An 18,788-nucleotide genomic window follows, 5' to 3' on the forward strand; every position below is an offset into this window, starting at 1 on the left:
CTTTCAGCTAAAAAAGGTTTGATTCTAGGCATATAGCTATGTAAAGTAGAAACACAAATCATAAAGGAATTTATTTTAAAGTAGTTCCTTGGCATATTTATATATACATATATATGCATATATATGCCCGTTTTTATAGGTGAAAGTAAGTTTGCATACTAATGAGATAGTTAGACTTATTTTTACACAAAGAATTAAATTGTGGCTGAGTATCTGATACTGTAGGACACAAATTATCTTTACTATTTTTCCCCGCAGTGATCCACATTTCGATTTTTGTAACCACCAGTTCTGATAGCTCCACTTTTCATAAATAAATAGTTCAAAATGGCAGAAGTACGATGTGGGCCATTTCAGAAATTGTTAGAAATCCTGTCCTAATCTCAGGCCAAATGTTCTTTCTTTAATACCTTTTAAGATTAAAACTGAAGTCAGCAACTCAGGCAACAACTTTAAAAGTCAAACATTCTAATATAATAGAAACTGATGGAATACTAACTCGATGCTTACATGCTGCGGGCAGTAGGAGAATATTAAGTGCGTTGAAAACGAACAGGGAACTGTGTACACTGCATGCGGAACACACAATAGTCTTGAGTCTGGGCTTTTCCAGGCAGTGTTTGTTGGTGTGATGTAATGCTGCATGTGAGACACACATGTTGTGTACTCAGAACCAGTGTTGAAGTGACATCATGTGATACAACACAGGCAATAACCGTTGAAAACGCCTCGTATTAATTTGACATTTGATTTGGAATTCAATTTTGGTCATAGTGAAGTTATAAGCCATTTAATGTCAATTTGTTTGAAAAGTGTTTCATAACCCAGGTTCCAGAAACAGAGGGATAGCGGACGTTTGCAGTAAGACAAGGCAACATCTGGCAATCTGACCTTCTCATTTCTTTCATTGGCTTCAAGACACACTATAGTCTGGAGAACTGTCTCCTTAATATTTCCTATAGAGGACTCTGGTTTGAATCCTAGAACCTATATGGTGGCTCATAACCACTGCTAAGTCCAGTTCTAGCGGAGTGTGTGCCCTCTTTTTATTGTAGGCTCCAGGCGTGCACATGGTGCACAGATATACATACAGGCAAAACACTCAAACACAGAAAAGAAAAGAAAAGAAAAAACCCAGACAACTGGCAATACAATGAAAACACAGAGATAAGCTCATTTAATAGCCTTAACCCTCTTATTACCAACATGTGTATTTTCTATAAAGTTATAAAATATGTGGTATATTGAACATATGTTAAAATATATGATATCCTAAAATAATTTTAATACCAAATATGACAACTGGTTGTAACTAATAATTGTGTTAGCCATCTTTATTTCTTACTTATACAGAACTAAACCTAACAACTAAACCACAGAACGAATCTTTGCTTATAAGATTCCAAAATATTCACGAAACCATCCCAAAAATCAAAATATAGCTCTGTAACTCCTAGTGCAATTCAATGCCCCATGAATTTATTGGGTAAACTTTGTGTTGCTCTAATACTGTAATGCTCCGGGGTATCAGACCGCACACCTTCTTCATCCCAGGCCTATTCACACAAGAAAGAAGACAGGCATTTGTAAGTTGCAAGTCCTGGTCTGGTTTATTTATAAAGCAATAAATATTTGAAACATAAACAAACTGCACGTGTGTAAACAAACTGTACAATGACTGATGGGAGATGGGGGAGGGGCTCAGAGGATTCCAAGAAGCACAACACGGTCATCCTGAAGATAAGGTAGACTAAGAGAGAGGCACCTCAGAAGCACTTGCGATGGACAATGGACGGGCCTGCCTCATCATACTCTTGCTTGCTGATCCACATTTGCTGGAAGGTGGACAGAGAGGCCAGGATGGAGCCCCCAATCCAGACAGAGTATTTACGCTCAGGGGGAGCAATGATCTGCAGAAAGACAACAAAACCATCAGTGTGTTCTGAAGTCCCCAACAATGGGGCAGGCAATAGGCTTGGAGTATTCACAGAAAACCCATCACAGGCTAACTGATGATAAATAATGTAGAAGATGTTATACCACAAGCAGGGAGCCAATTGGGTTGTGCAATCTTTCCCATATTTCATCATTTCTATTTATTTGTACTAGAGAATAATATGGCAAAGGTCTAAATGCATTAAGGATAGCTCAAAAGCCACAGACCTTTTAGATGTGTAGATAGGTTTACTTGTTGCTTTTTACCGCCTCTGTGTTTCAAATGTTTGTATTTATTCACTATTTAGAAGCAGTCCTAAAGTCTCATATCTTGAGAAAAATGCTACAGAAAAATCACGAATAGTGCTAACACTTCAGTAGAAAACGTATAGAATATAGGAAGCGAAGATACAGGAGAAGGAGGTTGGGAAGGAAGCTTGCTTTAGAATGCCAAGTTCTGCCTTTGCCTCCCACTTTCAAGTGTTCCTGACCTTAATCTTCATGGTGCTGGGAGCCAATGCAGTGATTTCCTTTTGCATACGATCAGCAATACCAGGGTACATGGTGGTGCCTCCAGATAGGACATTGTTGGCATACAGGTCTTTGCGGATATCGATGTCACACTTCATGATGCTATTGTAAGTAGTTTCATGAATGCCAGCAGATTCCATACCTAGGAAAGAGTTCCTTTTAAAGTATTCCCAGCATATTCAGGCTAGGGTAGAGGGGAGAAAATGGAATTCTTCTGTATTGGTAAGCTGCCACTATTCATATCTAAAACATATGTTTTCCCTACAACACACTGCTAGGAACAGGTGGAACATGAGTCTCTGCAATGTACTAATAGATAATCCAGTCTAGACTGCCAAGAGATAGACAACTGTGTTCAGTGCCTGTTTGGAATGAACACATCCTGCAGCCGTCAGGAGTAAAGAGATGTATTACAAAAAGAATGACATGCCTGTAAGTGGAAATTAGCCTACTTTGTTTTGTTTTGAGATGAATCTCACTCTGTAGCCCAAGGGAGACTTGAACTCAAGTTAATCCCCCTGCCTTAGTTTATGAGCACTGGGATTGCAGGTGTGAGCTAACACACCTGGCTCATACTTTTAATTTATGGACTAAAGTCAGATTCCAGCTTTATCTGAGAGCAAGTAAGTATGTAGGAAAGATATTTGGTGACATCGAGTGATCAGTTATCAAAATGAATAGAGTTCTGGTTGCATTGAATGGTAAATTACTTAAGTCTAGTCTATCAATAATGGAACTTACTGGAATAAATTGGCTCTCTTGAGTAATCAGGCATGTTCTGTCTGCTGACTGCTTGCTCCCATCCTCTACTGTGAGGTAAATTCAGTGTACCATCTTTATTTTTCACTAGAGCACCTTAGTCTTTCTCTTGGCTGGGATATCAGAAGGCAAGATTGAGCTGGGTAAGATGCCAGATGTTGACTCAAGAACCCTGACATGCTTCTAAGTAAAATGGGTGTTACTCTCAGTGACTCCAGAATTTCTAGAGATGCTGAGCCTCAGCACCAGAAGCTACCACTTACCAATGAACGAGGGCTGGAAGAGAGTCTCTGGGCAGCGGAAACGCTCGTTGCCAATGGTGATGACCTGGCCATCAGGAAGTTCATAGCTCTTCTCCAGAGAGGAGGAAGACGCAGCGGTAGCCATCTCATTCTCAAAATCCAGGGCGACGTAACACAGTTTTTCTTTTATGTCACGAACAATTTCACGTTCAGCTGCAGAGACAGAAGAAGGCTTCGTAGTCAAGCTCTAAATATAGGTTCAAATATGGGGAAGGAGGTATATCTACCAAAGAAACAAAAGCAACAGGCATATGTTGTGTCACATAAGACACACCAGACACAGACACAGACACACACACACACTCACCAGTGGTGACAAAGGAGTACCCGCGCTCAGTGAGGATCTTCATGAGGTAGTCAGTGAGGTCCCGACCAGCCAGATCCAGACGCATGATGGCATGGGGTAAGGCGTAACCCTCATAGATGGGAACATTATGAGTTACACCATCACCAGAATCCAGAACGATGCCTGTTAGGACACAGTAGGGGAGAGGAGATGAAGCACTGAGAACCACAGCTTCAGCCATAGCCATAGGAATACCTGCTGCTGCTTGGGTAAGGGGCACAATCAGCTCCCTTAATGGAGAGAATTAAAATGACCTCGATGGATGAATACTACCTCTGGCAGCAGCTGCAGTTTGTCTTACTAAGTATCGTGGTAGGAAATTTTCCTGGGGACGCTTTCAAGTGGCCATCCCTCTTAATCAGCCATTAGCATGTTATGTAAGCGTCCAGGCGTGTTTTTCTTAAAACGTGTCCCTCTGTTTTAATTCAGACCCTGGAGGGGAATGCGTGTCCTTGAGTATGTCTCCCCAGGGGCTGTGAATGCAGCATATCACACATCTTAAATAAGGGGGAAGGAGATCTAACTTATCGGATCTTACAGTAAATATTCCTGAAAACTAGCTCCAGGGGGATTATTGCTACCCTTTTCTCTCAGCATAGATGCCTTGCTAGAGGGGACCTTTTCCGTGTCAGGAGAGACTCTGGGCTCACAGCGAAGTCAGTGAGTAGAGAATATGCTTCATCGGTGACTGGTTCCTAGCTCAAACCAACCTGTGGTTCTTCCAGAAGCGTACAGGGACAGCACCGCCTGGATGGCCACATACATGGCAGGCACATTGAAGGTCTCAAACATGATCTGGGTCATCTTCTCACGGTTGGCCTTGGGGTTCAGTGGGGCTTCCGTGAGCAGGGTCGGGTGCTCCTCTGGGGCCACACGGAGCTCATTGTAGAAGGTGTGGTGCCAGATCTTCTCCATGTCGTCCCAGTTGGTGATGATGCCGTGTTCAATGGGGTACTTCAGGGTCAGGATACCTCGCTTGCTCTGGGCCTCGTCGCCCACGTAGGAGTCCTTCTGCCCCATACCCACCATGACACCCTGTAGAAAGGAGATGAGAGCATCATGTTCCCACCAAGGCAAAAACATAGTCCCGGCCTTGTTAAGCTGTATCCAGTTCTCAAGGCAGTGAAATTCTGTAACATACTAGAGAACGTAAACGCAGAATTCGAAAGCTGCCTATAACGCCACCTTTCAAAAGGCTGAAACAGGCCCCAGTTTAAATGTAGCCTGGCCTATAGAGCCAAGTACCAGGCCAGCCTGGGCCATAGTGTGAGACCCACCTCCAAGAGTTAAGACGAAATCCTAATTTTAACGAATTATTTAGACTAGTGTTATATACTTTATCTCCACAGGAGAAGGTGTGTCGATTAATTTGATTATAACTGTGGAGGGGAGAATAAAGGGACTTTCCTGAAGAAGCAGAGCCTTATCTTGTTCTTGAAATAGCATGTGACTTCGTTAAATTACTAAGCTTATCACTGATGTCACCTAAGAAATAGATGGCTGTCTTTTGGCACCTATTAACCGAATTAATGATGTCATTACATCTTCTCGTCCCCTTAAGAAAAGATTTGGACACTCATCCACTGACAGGCCGCTATCACTCAGATGAAAAGTCAAACCACTCAGAATATCCTGAAGTATCCTTCACGGGCCAAGCCTGAGGACTCCAGCTGTGCTCTCTGGCAGCCTGTCTGGCCAAGCATGCGACAAACCCAGAGAGCGTGGCCTTTCTTTTAATAAACACGGTGCCATGTCACTATCGCCATGGTGCTTGTTGCTGTAATCACATCTGACTTCTAAAACCGCAACACCCGGGAAGGAGTGTTCATTACAGCTTTGGGGAGTTCTGTGAACTGGCTGTGAACAAGAGGGAAGAATGTAGCTTGGGCGCCCGTTTTCTCCAAGCAGTTACATTCCTAGTAGTTAGCCGCACTGTTTAGACTAAATTGAACAAAGGGCTGAGGGCAAAGAAGAAATTCATGTTTCAGAGACACAGAAGACACAGCAGTTGAAAATCCACAGGTCCAGAATGGGAAGCCGGTGGCCTTTCACAAGGGAGAGCTGACCTATCAACAGGTGAGCCACAGCGGTGGGCTTCTTGGAATTTGGAGGTGGGCAGGGAGTTTCGTGGGATGGCTTGGGTTTGAAACCTACTCTGGGTCACATGTGTGACCTGAAGAATCTCTGAACAGTTAGGTCAAAATAGTCACTTCCTCGATGGCTGGACTGAGGGGGTGACAAGAAGGGGTCTAGAATATGGACGGGGAGCAGGGTAGCAGGGGCAGTGTTACCTGGTGGCGTGGGCGACCCACGATGGAAGGGAAGACTGCTCTGGGGGCATCATCACCCGCGAAGCCGGCCTTCACCAGCCCGGAGCCATTGTCGCACACCAAAGCGGTGGTCTCCTCGTCGTCACACATCCTGGCACGGCTTCTGTGGGATCTGTAGGCTAAGAAAAGAAGAGTAGTCCACACTCAGTCCTTGCAGAGCTGGCCTCCTTTAGAGGGGAAAAGGACGGAAGGGCCTAGTGGAGTTATTGGATTGTAGAGGTTGCAGAGACAACTGCATTCTCTCTTACGCTCAAGACAAAAACCAAACAAAACAAAAAGCCTTGGAAAAAGCAGGGAGCCTGTTGGTGTGGGTGAGAGAAGGCAGGTAAGAACCACCTATGCTCTTCTGACCAAGAGGCTCACCCTATACCTCATCGGCAAGGAGCCATGGTTGTAACCACTGAGAAGTCCGGCCCTTTCAGCTCCTTTAAGCCCTCCACATTTTCACCAACAGAAAGCCCATTCTTCTTCCCTATCCATACCCCGGGACGGGACGGAGTGAAAGTGTCAAAGATCAGTGACCCACAAAAGCTCAGGTGGTGAGATGGAGTGAGCTCTTGTGCTGTGGAGATTTGATGAGATCCAGGACCAAAAAAAAAAAAAAAAAAGTCGGAGCCTCACCAAAAAGTTTGCTTAACAAAAGAAAGCAAACAAAAACAAAACAAAGAAAAAGAAAATAAAAGAAAAAGAAAGAAAGAAAGAAAAAAGAAAAAAGAAAGAAAAACTCCCCAAAACTAAGAGTGTAAGATCGAAAAGCACAAAGGTGCCGACAGGGTCCTGCAGGGAGCAAGGGCAGAGCAAGGCTGGGACTCACCGTGCTAGGCGGCTGGGTTCAGCTGGGCTGGCGCTGGCTGTCAGTCGTCTGGAGCGCAGCTTTATAGCACGCTGATGGACAGGGTCAGTTGGAGCAGCCGGGGGCAGGGGTGGGGGGCCCCTGATCTGCCACCTTGCCTTATTTGGTCGCCTTAGCACCATCTAGGACCGCTGAGGCCATTCTTGGAGCCAAGGGCAGGGGATAGGATCAGTCAGGGGGCTCCCAGACCATGTAAGGAAGGGGAGGGGGCAGCCAGAGCAATGGCCATATATGGAGCTAGGGAGGGGCAGGCAGACAAGGAGTGGGGGGCAGGGAAAGGTTACATGGTGCCAACTCGACCCTTCCTCCTTGTTGGGGTGGGGGAGCTCCCTAGTTGTGGAGTGGGTTTATTGCCCTTCAGTCTTTCCAGACTAAGGGACAATAAGTCACACACACACACACACACACACACACACACACACACACACACACACACACACACACACACACACGCTGGAAGGCTTGGTGCACCGCCCTTGGAGAAGGGTCCTGACAGCTGGGCTGGGGCTGCAGGAGGGAGACAGCAGCTTCTCATCTTCCAGTACTGGGAAATAGAGGAGCAGACTCCTGGCGGTTGTCATAGGCACAAAGAGCACCTTGGCAGGACCTGGATGCAAGAGGGGCACCTGGGTAGCTCACCTTCTGGTTTCCTTTAACCCGAGCTGGTACTAGGCTCACCTAGATGGGAAAGCCAGGATTGACCAGTGTTGGACCCACCCCAGGCATGGTCCTGAGCTGGCAGAGAAGAAGCTGAGAAAGGTTGTCTGAGGGTCTGGCCAAGTCCAGCCCAGAGGCCAAGTAGCTGTCACCCACTCTGTAAGTTTTGCTCAGAATCAGATTTCAGTCTATGGGTCACAAAGGGGTCTTCTGCTGCCAAAGTAAATGGAGGTACTGGTACCAGAAACATCTCAGCCACTTGCTGGTAGATAGATGAGCATCTTCAACGCAGGTAATGACACAGCTTGAAAAGCACATGCTTTATGGAGTAGTTCACAGCCACTTAGGATATGAGAATTTACCAACCCTCCTATGCAAAGTGAAGACCATGGACCAACAGCATCCTCATAACCTGGGCGATTTAGAAGTGCAGCATCCCAGACCTCACCCCCAGAATCAGATCTACTGTATGGCAAGATGTCCAAAATTAGCATTTAAGGAGGCATTACTACAAATCGTCTCCTTTGTGGAGGGACAGACTTTGCTTTGAGGGAGCTTTGCGGTTTTTTTTCTGGAAAGAAAAAGAAAGTGCCTGAAGTAAGGGGATGGGGAGGGGGGACAGGAGAGAGAAGGACACGGGTTGCCCTGGGTTGCCCTGTATTCTTGGTTCTTGACCGGTGCACGGACTTCTAATGCTGTGCTTTCCCTTCAGTTCACACCAGTTAAAAATAGAAGACTGGGCACCGGCATCTCTGTCTAGAGTGGGCTCGGATTGATAGGATGAGGAGGACTGCTGATTAGATATTTCTGGGGCCGGGCAAGGCTGGGTCCTCCCCTCAGAGCTTCCCAACCATGTTTGGGATGGTCTGGGGATGAAACTACTGGGCAGCTGAGCCATGGAGACTGGGGGTGGGGGGAGGCCGGCCTGACTGAGACCAAGCCCTGCTGTACCACCTGCATTTTTACAGTGAGAATCCCCAGGAAGCAAAGAGCAGTGAGTGGTGCAGACTCAGAGAAAGGAAGAACCAGAATGACTGACAGGCTTCCAATCCTGCCTCTATCACTTAACGACGTACTGCGCATTTGGTCATGGCCAGGACAGTTAACTCATCAAGACCCCATTTCTGACCCCTGAAAAGTGGCAAAGTAACTCAGTTCTAGTGGGGTATTGAGGACTGGCCCACAGAGAGACAAGAAATGTAAGTCATAGGCAAGACAAACTGAACCTGATCTATTATTACTCGATACTGATTCTTTGAAAAAATAAAGGGGGGCACTATCATTCATTCCTTGATTCAGCAGTGTTCCACTGATTATGAGACAGAATTTGGTGATAAATAGCACACAACAGGACTTACCCTCAGTGGCAATTGTGGAAGTCAGGGACATGGTACGTGTTTGGAAGGTAAAGGTGGTTTCACTAGGTTATTAGAAATGGGGCAGGAGGCATCGAAAAGGAGTTTCAGAGACAGCCTTTTTGAAATATTACTTAAAGTTTTTGTTTTATTTTGGTTTTTGGTGTCTCTGAGATAGTTTCATACAAACCAGAATAAGACCCCCCCAAACAGAAAATGACCTTGAACTCCCAACATCCCAATTTCTACCTCCCGAGTGCTGAGATCCCCAGTGGCTTAGTTGTTTCCAAAGTAGAATGGCTCTGAAGCTCATGAACTTGTGGGAGAGCATTCGGCAGTGGCTGGTGAGAGGTTCCTGTCACGGCTTGTGTGCAGAAGTTCTCTGGAACTGGGAATGGTGATATCTGATCTGATACCCTGAGATGCTCTGAGGGCTTGCTTACCCACTCCCAGACTGTGAGTCCTAGTGAAGCAAGGCTCAATCTGCTGAAGACCACCTTTGGGAGGTAATTTGCATCCTTAAGACATTTTAAAACTGTATTTTGCGGTCCACCCATTATATTTTAATTTTTAAAAATTGTGTGTTATTAGTGTCTCTGGAGCGGGGTTGGTTCAACAGCATGTGAGGAAGGCAAGAGGCCCACTCGGTGGGGCTGGTTTTCTCTTCTCCCTTCACACGGACTTTAGGGGTTGATATCAGGCCATCGGTCTTGTGCAGTAGACACCTCAACTAGTCTTTTCACACTTGAAGCAAAATATATTTTCATGCATGTTACATTTATTCTAAAAGGGGAATACTTTTTCTTAAAGGTTTATGACAAAAATATTCAAAACTCTTCTTCTAAAATTTGAAATATAGAGTATATTGTCTATAAATGCCCTACTGTGCAACAACACACAAGAACTCAGGGTTGTCTAACTGTAAGTTAGTACTTGCTAATCAGTCTTCCCCGTGTCAGCACAGACTGCTCTCCCAGCCTCTAGTAACTACCTGCTTCTATGAGATCAACCTTTTCCAGATTCCACATGAGTTAGAACGTGTGGGGATTTGTCTTTCTATGTGTGGCTTATTTCACTTAACATAGTAATCTAGACCTGGTTCCATCCATGTTGTTGTAAATGAGAGAATGCTCCCCCTCGCATGCACGTGTGCACACGCATACACACCCACGTATATACATACATATCACATCTCTTTTATTCATCAGTTGCTAGACACTGGTTGTTTGTGTTTATCAGATTATATGAGTATTGTTAAAACAAACACTATGGCACAAACAGCTTCTTAACAAGCAGACATTATTGTTATAGGAAACAGATCCTGAGTGGGGGCGCTGCATCGTATGATAACTGATATTTAAAGTTTTTGAGGTGTCCAAAAGTCCCTTAATGGCTGAACTAATTTGCATTTCATCCAAAGTGGGCCAGAGTCCCTGTTCCTCAATATCTTTTTGGCTTTTTTATAATAACCCATAACCTGAGGGTGAATGAATAGCCTGTTGTGGTTTTGATTTGCATTTTCCTGATTAGTAATTTCATTCCCCTAATTTTTCATATGCCTGCTGGTCACTAGCCATTTATTATATTTTCTCCTGAGAAATATCTATTTAGATCTATCACAATTCAAATAGTTTTATTCATTTTATTTAACTTGGCTATTAAATTTTCTAGTTTCTCATGCATTTGCATGTTATTCTTTTGTCACACAGAGTTGGCAAGTATTTCCTTTCATTCTCTGGGCTGTCCTTTTACTGAGAATTGCTTTATTTGATGTGCAGATACAGGTAAATAATCATATTTCCCTCTTTTTTTCTTTTATTTCCTGTGGTTTCTGAGTCTTGTCCTTAAAGATTTATGGTATTCAGAATTTACTATTGTGTCACTGTTCATTTCCACAGTTTAAAGACACTAAACTCTATTTTATATATTTCAAAATATAAGTTAATTAAGTTGCTAAAAATCTTCAGCATTTCATTTAGTGCAAATCTTCCGTGATTTATTTAATTTGGAAACCGAGATAAGCAAGTGCATAGTTCAAAAGCGCTAACTGAATACATTCATATTGTTCTATTTTCAGACTTCATTTTATTTGTTTATGCTGATTGTAATTAAGTGACTTTCAAATCCAGGAGTGGCTGCTCCCTGAAGCTTGAGAGAGTCCCGGTCCTTAGAATCTGGGATTCTACCTGAAGTCACAAAGATAAACAAAAAAGTCCTGCAGAGAGAGACTCCTGAGTGAACCCGCTTCCTAACCAACTTCTCAGACTCGCCTGCCTCTGGGCTGCTTAACAGAAGCTCAAGTTCTGGGATTCCGCCCTTGAAGAAAAATGAGCTCTCACCCTATAGGCCAGGTGAGTTTCTCCTTTCCACATTGCCTGGCTGTGCTTCTCCAGCGCACGGAGCTTTGCTGGATGGAAGCCCAAACTGCCACTGTTGGCCAAAGTCCTGCTTGGCTGACCTTGAGTGTCCCAGTGGGATAGCAAAGCCAGGCGGGTCCCCAGGGCTGTGGAGAGCCAGCGAGGTTCTTCCTGGCGCAATAGGCCGTGAGGGTGACGTGCAGAGCAAGCTAAAGGGACAGAAGGTGGGACAGTTCCCTGTGTCCTTGCCTGGGGGAAGCCTGTTTCATCCACCATCTGCTGGGATCTGGAAGGGGACAGCCCAGCCTCCTCCCCTGCACTGGGGGATTAGCAGTCACTTATCTCAGCTGCTCCTCCATTTGGAGGTGTCGTGGTATTTACAGAGAAGCCAGAAACAGACCAAGCCACACTTAATTCCTCCCTACAAGCTGCCCTACCCCTAGGTCCTTCCTGCATTCCATGTGCCAGTGAAGAGCCTGGGAGAGGCTCTCTCTAGACTAATTCAGGGGTGGCATGGTGCGGGTTGAGGGTGGAAGGGCGGGGGGGGGGGGCGGCAGCCTTCTTAGACATTTTTATCTTCAGTCTTTACACACTTTCATCTTCATGCCCTGTGGCTGGAGATCAGTTTCAATTTTCATTAAATAAGAAAGAGATGGGGCTGGAGAGATGTAGTCGCCCACACACCCTGGTCCACGGGTCTGGCTAATCTTTATGGCTTACTGCTCGTTTTTGTGCAGGCACCGAAGAGATTAACCTAGCTGGGAGGGTATTTTGACCCCAAATCGAATCTGTTCTTGGCAGATTCCAAGATTTCCAGAAAGAGTACCTGCTTCCTGACATGGTTAGACTTTTAAAGTTCTTTTTAAGGGGTGTGTCCTTCAAGCATCAAGTGTTCACTCTTTAGGACCCTTCTTGGAACTCGTGCCTCTTAGCTCCGCTTTGGCTTGCTCCGCATATTAGCAGTGAGTCTATTTATGGAGTCTTGGTTTTTCAAGTGTTACCTGGAGCAAGCCCACTCTTCCTGGTTAGCCCAAATATGGCAATGTCCAAGTTAACTCCATGGCTGACAGTCATGTATAGTGGGTAAGCAAGCTGTGGACTGGGTTTCCATTCACCTGCGTGATGTGAATCTCTTCTGTTCCCTGTCAAAGAACAGACACTCAGCAGAGACAAGACAGTGGTACCAGCAAGGCAAATCACACATGTTTCTAGAGCACTTCTTAGGGAGCATCTCTGTTTTGAGACTTTCTCTGTGTGCGCTGTCAGCTGCGCTAAGTTGTAGTGAAGCTCCACAGAGTGCCAGCAACAGGGATCATTGCACAGATTTGTCCTTCGTTCCTTCTTCCTTTCTTCCTTCTTCCTTCCTTCCTTTTTTCAAAAGAGAACTCTTTTTTTTATTTTTTTAATTAAAACCTCTATTTAGTGACTGTTTTGCATGAACACGTATGAGCTCTGGTACAAATGTGGGCGTCAGAGACAATTTGTGGGTGTCAGGCTCTTTCTTTCATCATCTGGAGTCTGCGGATCAAAGTCAAGAGTCCTAAGATTTGGTGACAAGGACCCAACCCACTAACTGAGCTCGATGGCACACAGGCCTCCTTTTTGATAGAATGTTTGATATAACAGTGTATATCGAGGGACTGAGTAAGAAATAGGCCATTCCCCCTGTTGTAAAGATATTGTGGATGGCCACCTTAGGGACATGTTCTCTACAAACCTCTTAGGAGAATTTCCCGTCTGATTCTAATACCAAGAATCATAGCACTCAACAAACAAAGGAGCTTGTTTTGAGTCTGTCGTCTGTGGCTCTTGAAAACAACATATGTGGCCCAGCTGTTAGCACAAAACCAAAGCAGCTGTGGTCTATTGCACTCAGCCATCTCTGATCTTCATTTTCCTTTCTCTTCCACTTTTTACTTTAATGTATCCCATTTGCCTTTGGAAGCTACTGTAGACTCTTCTGTGGGACAAAAGGGGGCGGGGCAGAAGAGATAACAATGAGTTTATGCCACAATGAGGAGCATGCATGAAACTGGAACTAGGTTCTTCGTGTCATGAGTCATCACTAGCCCTCGATGAGTTCAATCTACAAATGCCTTCAATCTTCTTCCATCACAACGAAAAACTGTATTACTTAATGAAAAGACCCACTGCCCACATGCCATAGTACTTTTCATTTCCTCTTTTAATATTCAACTGTACAAAATAATGGGTTTTATTGTGACATTATCATACACAGTTGGTTTTCTTTTTGATAAGGCAAGTATAAAACTGCTGATCTGAAACTAACCTTCCTCCCATTATAGAAATATTTGCTTATTGCAGTGGATTAGGAAACATTAAAAAGTACAAAGGAAATGACAGTTCTGGGAGAACTGTATAGCTCTGTCTAGTAAAGTCCCTAGAATAAGCTTAGTGTGACATTGAAAAATCACGTGACCTTGCCTTTTGTATCTACTTACAGCTGCTGGGCTGAGGGAAGACAAGCTGCCTCCTAGAAGAATGCTCACTTGTTCTTCAAAGAGAGATGCACAGTGCCAGGAATTTGCATTCAAAGCATTTCTTGCTCCTGCCATTAACAACTAAATCATGTTTAGCTAACAGCTGACACCAAAGAATGCCGAGGCAGGAGCAGCATCTGCCCCTGGGATTATACTATATCCATACCTCCTTTATATATTTTAGATCAGCTGTTGAGCTCTTTCAAAATGGCACTCTGAAAACAATGATCTATTCTTACAGACAAAACTTACCTATACATGGATATTTCCAAAGGCTTTGTCTTCCTCTGAAGAGTCAGAAAGCTGCTAATTTTTGGGGAGTTTTTTTTTTTGTTTGTTTTTGTTTTTTAGGGAAAAAATATCTTAGAGCTATTTAGTGATCAGTATTTCTTGATCAGTAAACCCTTGGTCAAGAATGTAAGTGACATTTATCTTATTTTTTCTCTTTTTTGAATTATATATGTGCTATGATTTTGTATATATTTTATGTTTTGTTATTGCTTGTTTCAAGACATGTAGCTCTTGCTGTCCTAAAACTCTCTATGTACATCAGACTGGCCTCGAACACACTGAGATCTGCCTGGTTCTGTCTCCTCAGTGCTGAGATCAAAGGCATGAGGAGACCTAGGATACGGGACTTTTACTTATATATTATGGCTTCTAGTTTTATGTTTTCATGGAATTCCTGATTGTACAAGCAAGTGGGTTTCTGTGTCTACATCTGTTTCTTTTGTCTTTTCTTTGACTCCTTTTCTTTTGTTGCTTGGTTTTGTCCTATTCCAATGTATTAGTTCTTGTTTTATCTTATTATATTTTGTTATTATTCCTCAAGTGCCCTTTTGTTTTCTAATGAGAGATGACAAAGCAGTGACTCTGCATGAGAGGGAAGGGGAGGTATAGAGGAACTGGGAGGAGTAAAGAGAGGAGAGACCATAATCAGGACATATTGTATGAAAAAAAAAAGACTTTTCAATAAAACAACAAAAATAAAGAGTGCAAATAACCAGCCTATCTTATCTCCCCAACGTTTGCTTGCTTGTTTAGAGAAAGACTGGTTTTCAGTTCATGGTTCTCTCTACCTAAGCTTCATTAGTGTTTGTAGTGTAGGACTGCACCATAATGCCTCGTTTATCCACTACTGCAGAAATTAAAGCAATAGTGGCTTGGTCCAAAGCCAGTGATCTATGTCCGTTTAAGAAAAGAAGCAGAGATGGCATGTTCAAACTAAAAGTAACCGAACATCCATGGCTACTATCATTTATGCACCAATGCTAACCCTAATACAAAAAGAAAAGGGCTCTGGGGCTTAAGATATTTGAAAGAGATAAGCCAGCCTTTAATGGCTAAGGAAAGAATCAGCAATTAAATCATGATGATGTGGCATTAGAAAAATAATAAGAACTAATTTAAAAATTGACCCAAAGAATGAACCATTTAGGTTAAATTATTTTATCATTAAAGAAAATTTTGCACAATTAAAGAATGATTGACTGCATGCACAATGGACTCATCTCTCCATCAATGGTCACATCGTCTGTCTGTCAGCCAGACCATCTGTCTATCTAATGACAAGAGGACCATAGCTCTAATTCTAAGTATACAGAGAGAGGAGCCTTGAGGTAAATCCCCCAGACTTGCCTAAAAACTCATGCCTAGTGTATCCACAAAGATTTCATCCTAAAGCTGCTAGTCCAAGGTGATGGGGATGAGAAGGATAATGTAGTGGGATAGAACAGATTGTGCCAAAATACTATAAACCAGAAGAATTACAGGTGAGGGAGAGGGAGGAAGGGAGGGAGGGAAGGAGGGAGGGAGGGAGAGAGGAAGAAAGGAAGGAAGGAAGGAAGGAAGGAAGGAAGGAGCCAGAAAACAGAAGTGTATGCCTGCGATCCCAGCACTTGGAAATCTAATGCAGAAGGATCAAGAGTTTGAGCATAATCTGAATTACATAGGGAGAACCTGTTTCTAAATCAAACCAGACAAACCTTTTAAAACTAAGTATTCTGCATTTAAAGCATTGATAGGTATTAGCCAAAGAGCTACCCTTTGAGTTTATTTGGTAGAGAGAAATTTTAGGTAAACTGTACTCATAACTAACCTATGATGCAGAAGACCATACACCACACAATAGATCGGTTCTGATACTTTCTAGAAATATCCAAATCAAAGACGTAAAATCTTCAATTCTAAAACATTGTTCTATGGTTTTTGTAGTCTGTTGTTTGTTTGTTTGTTTTGATCTATATGTAAATTAACCCTTATTCTGACTAAATATGAAGAGTTAGCCTTTATATCTGCCCATTTTCTCTCATGGGACACACACACATGACCCTGAGAAATTCAGTGGTGGTGAAAGTCTTACTGGTTCTGCTTCCTGTATTCCACCATACCGTGACAAGGAAAATGAAATGTTTAAAGAAAAATTAAGGATAGCCTTAAATGAGCAGGTGCTGTTTCTTTCCAGAGATGTTTATGTACATGTGGAAGGTCTGGATAATATTTCACAATTACCAGCATGGGCATGAATCTAATATAACTTCGTGTGGCATGCTAGGGAAACAAAATACCCTATTTTCAGAGCAAGTGCTAATTCCAGTAAAGTATGTTTTTTTTACCCTCCTGGTCACTCTGAATATTATTTAAATTCCCAGCACCAACTATGAAGATGTCTAGATCTCAGTAACTAGTTTTAAACAAATATCTTGTAGTATTTTTTCTGGAGGACTCAAGGATCGCTGAAACCCGAAGATGTCCCACATTTTCATTTTGTCAATAATTTAGCAAAATGTGTGTGTGTGTGTGTGTGTGTGTGTGTGTGTTGCTGTATATGTGTGGAGGTCAAATGGTACCTTGCACAATTTTGTTGTCTCCTGCCATGTAGGTTCTAAGGATTCACTCAGGTTATCGGGCTCGGTAACAGATGCCTTTGGCCCGAGTCATGTTGCCTGACTATGCGATAAATAAACATTTTCATTTGAAAGAACATTCTCAGTGCAATCAAAATACTGATGTGCATCATGCAAAATGTAAGTATTAACAAGAGTAAAAATCCAATTCTGTGGCTCAGTGATGCACCTCTGAAACCCAGAGGTGGTTTTTACATTCTGTTGATTTGATTGATTTTCTCCATATGCCATGTCTAGACACAGTATGTGCCAGAGAGTGCTAGAATTTATGAGACAGAGGAAAATGTTTCACACTGATAGTATTTAACACAAAAGTGTACCACACATGTAAAAGAAGAATTAAATAAAGGCTAAAGGGCTGGAAGATAGAAGAGAGCCTTCCTCATTAGAGCACTTGGGAAGGCTTGCTAGCCTATGCAATTTGAATTATGCCTCTAAGGGCTGGTTGAGTAATAGGCTCTTCCCAATACTAACCCATGCCATGTAGGCATAATTTTCAATGTAACTTAAAGGAAAAGACAGGAGTGCTAATGACCAGAAGTTCCAAAGATAAACCACCAGGAGAAAGAATTACTGAGTAAGCTTTATCATCTTATGCTGTGTTTATGAAGTCACTTTCTCCCGCAATCATTTTTTTATCTAAAGAACACTCATTTCTGTAATCGAACCCACAAGATAAGACCTTACATATTCAATACAGTGCATTTACTCATGTACAAATGGGAAAAAAATAAGTTTAACATTTCAAGACCAAGATGCTGTTAATTTATCTACAATGTCAACTTAACATTGGGTAAGCATCATTTTTGTCTTGTTTACCTAGTGCAAAGCCTACACAAAAACCTCCATGCACTTGAGAAACACTTCAAAACTCAATTCAGATTTTTTCAGCCAGGTGGCTATTTTAAAATCTGTCTTCAGCTTTCACCCCATAATCTTGTTCTGCTTCAATCCTTCATGTGCAATAAAGTGCCTTTTAGCCAAATGGCTTGAACGTTATGTTTCTGGTCCATAGAAAACTACATCAGTTGCAGAGTGAAGCCCATTTAGATGCTCCCATACCAGACTGCAGAACATCCTAACTTCTGATGGAGCTGTCAGGAGACTAAGTTCCATCCCCTCCTGAAGAGACTGGGATTGCAGGACTCAGGACACAGCTTTCCTAAGGAAGGTGTCAGTGAGGTCAAAGGGAGCGAAGCTTTTCCCCACCCATCTTCACCAGTGAGGTAGTGTGGCTAGCCTTTCAACTCTTGCCAGGATAGAGTCAGAAATCTAAACACGTACACTGACCCAGCTCTCTTCAACTCAACTGGAGGATTTCCTCCTAATAAAACAAAGGTGTCGTGAAACATTGTTAAAATGGTCAGGATATAATTTTTAACATTCAGCATAGGATTAGGGATATATCTCTGTGGTAAAGTGTATCCCTGTCACGTATAAGGTCCTGGGTTAAGCCCCTAGCACTACAAAGGAAAAAAATATCATAAAAGGAAAAGACAAACAATTAGGCAACTAACATTATTAATACAAATCGGATGCTGGAATTATCAAACAAGAATTTTGTTTGTTTGTTTGTTTTCTTTTTACAGACTGTGTAGCCTGGGCTGTCCTGGAACATGGTCTTTAGACCAGGCTGGCCTCAAACTCCTGAGATCCCACATACCTGAACATTGTGAGTGCTGGGAGCTACCACTACCATAAACCTCAAACAAGAATTTTGAAGCAGCCAGTCTTAAAAATATTTTAATAAGCAATTGTAAATTATCTTGAAATAAGTTAAAGAAATAGAAAATTGTAACAAAGAAGCAGCAGTTATACATTAAGAAATAAATAACTAGGATTAGGGAGATAGCTCAGTCAGTAACACTCTTGCATTACAAACTTGAGCCCCCAAGCCCAGATCAAAAGAAAACCCGAGCTCAGTGGCTCACACTTGTAATGAATGCCAGCAGCAGA

The 18,788-nt window shown here is 42.9% G+C and overlaps 1 protein-coding gene across 1 annotated transcript; it reads right to left on the reverse strand.

Annotated features, from left to right (window-relative positions):
- Positions 1–1,590: 1,590 nt before the first annotated feature.
- On the reverse strand, positions 1,591–7,048 carry ACTC1 (actin alpha cardiac muscle 1). The gene is made up of 7 exons (XM_080931128.1): positions 7,018–7,048; positions 6,165–6,322; positions 4,584–4,908; positions 3,835–3,996; positions 3,489–3,680; positions 2,427–2,608; positions 1,591–1,910 (listed from the first exon to the last, which is right to left on the reverse strand). Exons 2-7 carry the CDS (start codon positions 6,291–6,293, stop codon positions 1,767–1,769), a joined length of 1,134 nt encoding a protein of 377 aa, XP_080787254.1. The 5' UTR covers positions 6,294–6,322; positions 7,018–7,048; the 3' UTR covers positions 1,591–1,766.
- Positions 7,049–18,788: the final 11,740 nt, after the last annotated feature.

The sequence above is a fragment of the Micromys minutus genome (assembly GCF_963924665.1).
Source record: "Micromys minutus genome assembly, chromosome: 17".
NCBI lineage: Eukaryota > Metazoa > Chordata > Mammalia > Rodentia > Muridae > Micromys > Micromys minutus.